We start from the raw sequence: 10388 nt of genomic DNA on the forward strand, positions 1-10388 counted from the left end.
CCCAGTTCAGTTGCACAAGTGCTTTTCCTCGAGGCAGCCATTGTACTTCAGCATGCAGCAGATGTGCTGTATTATATACTTTCTATTTGATCATACAGAATATTAAAAAGATGTTTGTTCAGAGTATGAGATTTTGCACCACAACTAGAGAAAGCTCATGCACTGCAATGAAGAGCCCACGGGTCGCAGTGAAGACCCAGCGCATCCAAAAACAAACAAAAACAACACCGAAGTATGAGATTTAAAAAAACTAATAATTTTCAGTCCTTTAACAAGGACAATTTTTAATAAAACTTTTTTTTGAGAATGTTTGGCAGTAAAGAATACAGTATAGAATACAGAGATAGTTGCAGCTACCTCTATCCAATCTAAGGGGGCAGCAGTTTACCCACCATTGCTTTTGCAAAGCATGTTTTGTCTGACTGGAAAATAATTTTTACCTCAGAGCTTCCTGGAAGGGAATTGGAAACTTCCCTGAGGTTCGTGGTTACACTTTGAGAACCACTGCTTTGGAAAAATACACAAAATTGTTTCCTTTTACAATACAGAAATAACAGAGGCCCAGCCAATGTCTCAAAGCTCTGAAGCAATTTTAAGGTTGGAGTTTTTAGATAAATAGTAAGATCTAGAAGCCTGAATATCTTTGTAATTCATCAAGATACATGACTAACCATTTATTTGTATAAATAATTTTCCTCATTTTTAATTCTTTCTGTAATCTTTCCCAGGGATTAATTAACCTCTGATAACTTGGGCTCAAAATATTGCTTTGATATGTAACTTTGACTTTTAAGGATCATTTTGGGAGGAAATGGAGATATTTCTCAAGCATCACATTCCATCTACCATGTGATTATTTCTGTCCCAAAATTGATTTCACAAGCCTTGAATTGTTAACATCTAGTTCAATTTACTTAGCTGATATTCTACTCATGGTAAATACTGAATAGCTTTACGTGACTAAATCTGAAAAATAAAAACCTGCCCATTTTGCCTTTCCCTTGATAAAATTTATTTTTCTAATTATAAAAGTAAAATAATACTTTACAAAGGAATACTATAAAACATACGAAATTTATCAGGTGTAGAAATGAAGAAAAACTACCCCAAATCCCAAATTGTAACACAATCACTACTCCCTTATAGTGTATTTCTTTCTGATATTTTTTTCAAACATTTTAAGATTTTCTTGTGTAGTAAAAATCTAACTAGCTTTTTCCTCAAGTTGCCTAGATAGATTTTTACCATCTAGGTAACAGTGATTATATATTTTTAACATTTTAAAATGTTTCCATCAAGTAAATTGCTGCCCTGCCATATTTCTAGGATGCTTCTATCTTTTTACAAATCAGTTCAGTTCAGTCGCTCAGTCGTGTCCAACTCTTTGAGACCCCATGGACTGCAACACGCCAGGCTTCCCTGTCCATCACCAACTCCTGGAACTTGCTCAAATTCAATGTCCATCAAGTTGGTGATGCCATCCAACCGTCTCATCCTCCATTGTCCCCTTCTCCTCCTGCCTCCAGCATCAGGGTCTTTTCCAGTGAGTCAGTTCTTCGCATCAAGCGGCCAAAGTGTTGGTGCTTCAGCTTCAGCATCAGTCCTTCTAATGAATATTCAGGACTGATTTCCTTTAGGATTGACTGGTTTGATCTCCTTGCAGTCCAAGGGACTCTCAAGAGTCTTCTCCAACACCACAGTTTCAAAAGCATCAATTCTTTTTACAATTCAAAAGCAGCAGTTCTTTTTACAAATACCTTTATGTTAATAGTTTTTTAATTTTCTTATGATATTCCACCCAAATGGAATTACAGATGAAAGAATGTAAACCCTGATATACACGACCAGTTTGCTCCTACAGAGTTTAATCTAGTTATATAATTGCAGGAAAGGGCCAATATCACTGTCCCACCACCAGTATTGAGTACTCCTGTTGCCTTCTATTTATGCTGTAATTTTATTGTCAAGTTTAAGACATTCTCATTTTAGAGATGATAGAAATGAATTTCATTCTCACATTGTTATAATTTGCCTGTTTTTATATTTTTTCTTTCTTCAAACTCTCTTCTCAACTTTTAGCATTTTCCACGTGTTGATTTTTAATCTGTTTATTGTGGGAGCTGGAGTGATCATGGCCTGTTTCTACCCAAACATAGGAGGAATCATAAGGTACTGACTGTAAGGCAACTTTGCCCCTTTACATATTGGTCTTTATTTTTATGCTTTTCCTATTGTTGTTGTCTTAATATAATTGTTTAAAATTCCAGTGAGTATTTAAAATTGCTAACATTCAAGTGCAGTTCACTGGTGTCAGTTAAGGGGCTCTTTATCTTCCACTTTTGCTTATTCCTCACTCTAGAAGCACCATTTTCCTTAGCCTTAGGTACCTTCCCCTTCTCTTTTTCTCATAATTTTCCACTGTATTTTTATCCAAAATAAAGTTATTTTTAATATGAAACATATAACTTCTTGGGGTACCTGGAAGGTCTCTAATATGTCAAGGCTATGTCCCAACTTTCTTAATCCATTTCTACTCAAGAACATATTTCAGTGTCAATTGTAGTCAGAAAGTTTAGATCCCAGATGGCTCTTTGCTTAATATCCATTCTCCGAATATATTGTGATAGATTGAGTAGACTGGGATTAAAGTTGTGACCTCAGATTCTCATGGAAAACTGAAATTTATAATGATCCAATTTTTCTTCCTTAACCTTGTAGAAAGCAGGACTGAGTTACTTTTTTTGAAGACCCTTTCCTATAAAAGTAGCGAAAGACAAAAGAGGAGACCTTTAGCCTGACACTTGTGAAATATAATGGATTTACAAGTTCCCTTTAAGCTGTTTATAAGGAAATTAAGTATAGGGAAGGAAAGAAGTAAGTGTAGGTTCCTCAGTCATGTGTTTAGGTATTTTTGTTACTATCTTTGATAATTATGCTGAATACCAACAAGACATTCATCTGTTCTCAGTCTTAAGCAGATGCTTGCAGTCCTTCAACAACTCAGAATTTATAATTAGTTTATAAAAGATCAAAGATAGGAAGCCTATCTCCAGATGTTTCTGAGGAAGTAGCCATAATCACTGAGATACAGAGGAACTACAGAGACTTGAGAGATGAATAAAAAACTCTGTCAAGCAGATGCTATAAAGATGAACAGGAAATAGTATTTTATATTAACTTAGCAAGTAAAATAAGTTTTAAACTCAGATGCTTTATGTCAACAACAAATGAATCAAAAATAATTTTATTGTAACATCCAATTGAGGACGGTTTAAATTAACCTATATTTACCATAATTGTAAATCAGAAAAATGCAGAATGATTATTAACCTAAAAACTTTTTTATTCTGCAGGTATTCAGGAGCAGCATGTGGCCTGGCCTTTGTATTCATATATCCATCTCTCATCTATATAATTTCCCTCCACCAAGAAGACCGTCTCACGTGGCCTAAAGTAATCTTTCACGTTTTCATCATTATTTTGGGCCTGGCTAACCTGATTGTTCAGTTTTTTATGTGAAATAGTCAACTGCCTTCTCAAGATCTTTCATGGTATTTTGAACTTTGACAACGGTTCCACATAAATTCACTTGAAAATGCTGTTCTTGCTCTGACTGTAAATATTTTCCTAAGGTCATTTGATAACAAGGAAATAAGGGTCCATTAGTCAGTAATTATTATTAGAGTGGGGAAAAGGGCAGTAAGAGTGGTCTTAATCTCTTTACCTTTCTCATATTCACTCATCTCTTCATTCTCACTGTCTTTTCCAAGTAGAAACATATGCCTCTAGGAAAAATCATGCTAGGTTTTACTTTTAGAGACGTAAGGTGGGTAGGTTTATTTTGGCTACAATAAAGGTTCTCAGGGTGTCACAGCAACTGTATTGCCAGGTCCCATTTCTGTTTCAGTGATTCAGTTTCATTTTATTACTTGCTAGATCATTTCTTCAGTTTGCCCAAACCTTTACTGTTTTGGACAGTAAACCAAATACCTCATTTTTTAAAAAGTGTCCATGACATCAGTGTTAGTAGAATTCTTATGTGAGTCCTTAATATCTGTTTTTAAAACAGGAAAAAAAAATCTACAATGTTAATACAGACCCCATGGTTGTGAAACTTATACAAAATAAAGGAACTAGGGGAATTTGTTGCAGTCTGACTCCTCTTTGTTTCTGATCCAGTTCTAGTTCCCCAGCCCCAGTTTCCATAGGAACACGTATGGTTGCCCTCCAAGATCCAGTGGGCTCTTTTGCTTTTTTTGGATCCCTGAAGATTGCGTAGAATTTGATGACTGGACCAATGAGGAAGAGTGTAAGAAGCATGGAAGAGAGAGATGTATAAGGTGTTAAGGGAATAGAGAGGAGTCAGAAGGAGTGAGACCTCCTTAAAAGTATATTCTTTGCAGGGGGTGAAAGTGATTTCTTCAACACAGGAAAGGATTACTTCTGTTTAAAGTATGACCTCCAGAAGGAGACCACCCCCACACAGCTTACTTCTGTAATTGGCAATGTTAAAGTGTTAGGTACTCAGTCATGTCTGACTCTTTGCAACCCCGTGGACTGTAGCCTGCCAGGCTCCTCTGTCTTTGGAATTCTCCAGGCAAGAATACTGGAGTGGGTTGCCATTCCCTTCTCCAAGGCATCTTCCTGACCCAGGTATTGAACCTGGATCTCCTGCTCTGCAGGCAGATTATCTACCACTTGAGCCACCACAGAAGTAACTGACAGGGTAGAGGTTAAATCCCCATAAGAAAAGCTACTTGGATCTGAGAAAAGGATTAGGGAATCTAAATTCTTGTAATTAAAACTTCTCTTTTCCTTTCAAACTAAAAGTTAAACTAAAATCCAAATCCATGTTTTCCATGTAATGAAACTTCTATGTTCAGCTGGAAAAGGTAGTTTTCTCTGATTTTATGGTCACATTAAACAGTACTGTGTTAATACCCAATTCCAAAATAATACATAAATTTGTTATTTCCTTCCTATGAGAAAAACAGATGAAATGTTTTTTTAAACCTGGTAAAGAGCCCCATATTCAAGACCAGCTATTCTTTCTTTCAGCAGAGGTTTCTGTCTAGTCCACAGACCCGTACCTACAATGATGACCTATATTGCCTAAGCATTAGTACTCAGTAGTGTCTGACTCTTTGCAACCCCATGGACTGTAGCCTGCCAGGCTCCAATCTTCGTGGGATTCTCCTGGGCAAGAATACTGGAGTGGGTAGCCATTTCCTTCTCCAAGGGATCTTCCTGACTCAGGTGTCGAACCTGAGTCTCCTGCATTGCAGGCAGATGTCTTTACCATCTGAGCCATTAATACACCATATATTACCTAAGCTCTTTTTTAAAAAGTCTGTTTATGAAAATTCTCCAACATACACGAAAGTAGGGAAAAAAAATGACAAATTCCTCATATACTCATCCCCTACATTTAGTACAGTAATTATAAGACTTTGCCATTGCTCACCTATCCCCCAGTTTTTCTTTTCCACTGAAACTTTCTAAAGTCAATCTTGGAAGTTATGTCATTTCATCTCTATAAACCTTAATATGCACTAGTAGTCTCTTCAACGTAGTTATGTTTATTGAATGAGACGGTCTTTCTAAAGTTTTTGTTTGTTTTTAGCAAAAACTGCTGGTAGATTCTAAGGATTAGAAAAATCTGCATTAAATATCTGGATCTTTGTGTTAACCTCTCTCAGAACAGGAGTATAAGATGGGAGAAAGTGTGTCTGTGCCTGAGCATCTTTGTGACTTGAGAGTTTTGTTCAGTTGGAGACACAGGAATCAAAAACCAGACCTTGAGAGATCCCTGTTTATCCCGTTTCCTCCCTTGTCTTTAAAAACATGAGAGACAAACTTGCATTGCCTTTTTTCAATGAAGTTAAAACACTGGAATGTTTTAACATATAGAAAAAATGATTTGTTTTTCCCATTTAATAAAGTGAATATGAAAGTGAATATATTATTTATTAAACTAAAAACCAATGTGGATATTTGCTTTTTGTTTTCTTTGAGAGATTTGCTAATTCAGAACTTCCAAAACCCTATGTTAGATTTATGCTGAGTGACTTTGCCTCCTTAGGTTTTTCTTTACAAAGCCAGCTCCTTTGGCCTGGTGATTAGCTTGGTTGGAACATTCTTTGTGTGAGTCTGTGTGTCCTGGCTCACACATTAGAATGATGAGATAAGGTCCATTCCAATCATTCTACAATGAATTTTAGACCTTTTTCTACTGTCATCTCTTTGAATTTTCTAATTAAAATTTCTTTTACTTTTTGCTCTGATGTGATTTATTTTAGTTTCTTTGAATTTAGCTTAGTTAACACATAATCAAGGACATTTTAAAACTTAAGTGTTTGGAGAGCTCTTCCTTGGAAAGGCTCTGGATGAATATGTAGTATCCTAATACTAAGCCAGAAAAAAACAAAGAAATATGCTTTGACATCTGACATGTGTGGGTATTCATCCAAAACCTGTTTCATCTTCACACCCAAAGAATGCAGTGGAGGAAAGAATAAACTTACCCATAAAAGAGACTGTTTTAGAGGGAAATATTCACTTTATTTACCCTAAATATACTTTGCAAATACAATGCAAACTCTAAATGGAGAGACAGAAGAGTTTTTGGTTCTATTTGAAGTTTATTAGGATAATTTTTTAATCTACATTTTAACTTACTCCACACATAATTGAATAACATTGTCAGGGGAGGGGAAATTTCCCCCCATCCTTCTTTGTTGTTTTGACTGGTCTAATAATTAAATTGACCCAAGACAGATTAACAGGAGAAAAAAACAAAACAATTTAATTCACATATGTGGAATTCTCATAGAAATAAGATTCCCCAAATGATCAAAGCAAGCTCTTTATATATCATTTTTAGACAAAGAAAGTGGTGAAGATTTAATGTATGCTAGGATAGCAAACTAATGAGGAAGTAACAAGTTTGTTTAGGTATTTGTTTAAGCCTTGAATTCCCTAAGTCTGATGATAAGGATATTTTCTAGCCTCCTGGTATAGGGAGGATTCCTTCACCTGAGAGATTTACTTCTTGCTTTCATGAAGGAGGAGGAAATGAGTGTTTTTTATATCTTTTTTTCCTACCAGCTGTTTCTCAAGTAACTTCATTTCAGAATAATCAGTGTACCACTGTGCCATATCTTGGGGTAGCCTGCCCTGAACCTCGACACTGCAATGTTGAGTACTTCGGAGGAGGCAAATATGTATAAGACATCATTGATATCCTAAAGGAACTTGTAGTCTAGTAAAGGAGCTATGCCTACAGTTAACTGTGACACAGGGTACCGTCAGACCAAGAAAAACAGATCCCTTCCAGTTGGGATCCTTAGGGAGGGCAGGTAAGGAAGCTGAGTGGTAAAGCGGCAAGGATAACTGTCCAAGATTTTAGATCTTTGATGCATTCACCGTCAAGTGGGATCTTGTAAAGCGTAATTGCTTTTGGCAAATTGCCTCTAAATAAGAGGTTTAACTGCTTCTCTGCGCTATTTCTTGTTCTTTTTGCCTTTTCGCACTGCCTTGTTCACTTCTGTGAATCTTGGACAGCAAAGTACAATTGATCAATAGGGGAAATAATCAGTAATACACTGGGCAATATGAACAGAAAGATTCTATAAAATTTTCTCCCCCAAAACTTAAATTTCAGTATTCAAAATGTCAAATGTTTGGACCCAGTGATTAGAGCAGGAAATATTGATGTTGCTTGTTCTCTTTACAAAGCACTGACCTATTGCATTTTAGAATCTGCTGCTGCTGCTGGTTCATTTTCTCATCCCAACTCAAATGTCCAAAACAAAATCCAAACCTCACTGATACCTAAACAATAGAACGGTACATTAGTTTGTTGTCCAAAGTGGAACGCACACAACGCAGCCTGGCTGGCCCCAGTTTCACAGTCGACTGCCGACTTGACTTCTGATTATATAAACATGTATTGCAAAACAGCTCTGACGGGAACTTCATAACCTAAACAGTATTCTCTGAAATGTAATTTGTTGTCCTTTTATATTAAAGAAGAAATTAAATCAAAATTATTTTGATGAAAAACAACTCTGGGATTTTGTTTAATTGAATTTTGCCAGGAAATGCTATTGCCTACTAGCACTGACCTCAGGACAGAAGGAGTCCATCTTTTGCTGGGTCAAACTTCTCAAGTGACTCTGCATGTGTCACATCAGGTCATCCAAGTGACCGATAAGTGTGTCTCACAACAGGCCACATAGCGCCCTCCTTCATGTTCTAAATCTTAGAAAAAGTTATATGCTTCTTTATGTTAACCGAAACCTAAAATGATCCTTTTTGAACAATAAACTGTTATGACTTCTCCCTCTAAGAGCATTTCACAGTGAATGTGGCACTTCAGATAAGGGTAGCCCAGCTTCTGGTATAATCTTACAGAGCCATTAAAGGCAATAAAGAGCTCTGTTTTCTTTAAGTTAAAATTCCTTTTGTTCCCAATTTTTTTTCATTATTTCTCAACTCTTCTGCAAAGATAAAAATAAGGCTATGTCTTTTTAAAAGATTAAAATTTTCTCCTTTCTCTTCATTCATCTCAGGCCATAAAGTACAGGATTGGGATAGGGTTTAGAAAGAGCACACTATGCAAAATTTTCCTCCTTTGGGTCTCTCACGATAGTCCAAGTAATCCAATTGTGTTTGTTCCCAACAGACACTTTATACACTTGTTTAGTCAGTGAATTAGTGATGCAGATTCCACTTTAATGAAAAACAGTAATTGCTATTTTTAAAAGTTTTTTGTTTCTACTTGGGAGTTACATTAACCCCCACCCCCCCCCCCCCCCCCCAAAAATCAACAATATTGGATCAGTCAGGTTCAGAATTAGTCCCTTGGTTGATATTTACATACTAACCGGATGCCGGGCCCTGTTAAGCATGGAGTATCCTGTGGTGACAAGCCAAATGTGGCCCTGACAGTCAGCATTCTTGCCCAGCCCTGAACTCTGGCAGCTGGTCATTTTTTCTTGGTGCCATGAAGTACCAGGCTGTGATCCTTTTCTGCTGCCCTCTTTCTGGTGAAGACTGTGACATAGCCACATCATACACATTTGGAAGAGATGAATATAGAACAGTGGTGCAATAAATGCGATGCTGTAAAGTGAACTATGTAGGCGTGTGGACATGTAAACATGTGGACTTTGTAAAGTGAACTATGTAGGCGTGTGGACAAAAACGGAAAGGGACCATAGAATAAACATGCATCACCTCTTGAAGTGATGAGATTCTAATTGTGTATGTTGTTACTTTATGATTTGCATGACAAACTTTCTAAAAGGATATCTGTTACAAATCACAGAAGAGAAGGCTTGTAGAAATATATCTACACTCAACCCATGAAGTAAAGGACCAACTTGCAAAGAACCTTTGGAATAGGGGATAGAGGTTGTTGGTTATACAGCAAATCCAGGTTTTGTGGGACATGAAGGTTATATAATTTGTTGTTACCTCTTAAGGAAAAACATAAAAACTACAGAGAACCCCATACAAATGAAGATCCCTTGCTTTAACTTTTTTAGCTGTACGGTAAATCATCCTCAGACAGCTCTGAAGATGGGATTTAGAAGACCAGAGGAGATGGAATGAAGAAAAGCTTCAGCCCTCTGATATGTTAAGTTTTCAGTGTCTCTGTTACCTTTAAGAATTGCAACTTGTATAAGATCTGAGCCTTTGTTTCAGGAAGGGTCTAACTGGATTTAGCAAAATAGCATGGGGTACAAATTCAGTAATGGTTAATTTGGAATCACAATGGGACATTTTTCTTTTTTAGATCAGGGAGTTTTTACTTGGGGGAGGGTTCTGCAGGGGTGGGGGAGCATGGGGAGGGGTGTTCCTTTTAACTTTACAGAAATAATAGAGTTCAAAGATAATGTTTGTCAAATTGCGAACTTAATTGTCGATGAATCTTAGAAATGAGAAAAACATTTTAAGGGCTCTTGATGCAGAAAACAAGCCACCAAGAGCAACACTAGGGTAAGGCAACATTTATTTACACTTCACTTTGTTCTACAAAGAACTTGTTTCTACTACAATAAAGTAAAATCAACTTTGAAGAATTAACTTGCAATATTTTTTTAGAGACTAAATTAGAAATTTATGACACTCTTTAAGGAAACTATTCAAATAAACTTTTATAATTTTATAGTTCTTTTTTGTAGTTCATTTTATACTTCTTTACTGTAGATGATAAAGCCTAATTCAATGCAGTAGGCCTATTGATTGTCCCAGATTTGGAAATACAATATAGAGACATCCTTCCCAGTGCTGCCAGAATTCTCTTTATGTAACATGACCCTGATTATGTCCCTCTTCTGTAAAAACCTTCAGTCCCCATAGAAAAATGGGCAAGGGCCTTT

General features: G+C 36.5%; 1 protein-coding gene across 14 annotated transcripts in view; it reads left to right on the forward strand.

The window, feature by feature from the left end:
• Nucleotides 1-10180, forward strand: part of SLC38A9 (solute carrier family 38 member 9) — a 101492-nt gene extending 91312 nt beyond the window's left edge. For 11 of the 14 annotated variants that reach the window (XM_024981320.2, XM_059878753.1, XM_024981319.2 and 8 more), the window contains 2 exons: nucleotides 2080-2169; nucleotides 3354-6277. In XM_024981320.2, the coding sequence (XP_024837088.1) occupies nucleotides 2080-2169; nucleotides 3354-3519 (256 nt within the window). In that variant the 3' untranslated portion in view covers nucleotides 3520-6277. 14 annotated transcript variants of the gene reach the window in all.
• Nucleotides 10181-10388: the final 208 nt, after the last annotated feature.

Source organism: Bos taurus, chromosome 20, assembly GCF_002263795.3.
Source record: "Bos taurus isolate L1 Dominette 01449 registration number 42190680 breed Hereford chromosome 20, ARS-UCD2.0, whole genome shotgun sequence".
NCBI classification, from domain to species: Eukaryota; Metazoa; Chordata; class Mammalia; order Artiodactyla; family Bovidae; genus Bos; species Bos taurus.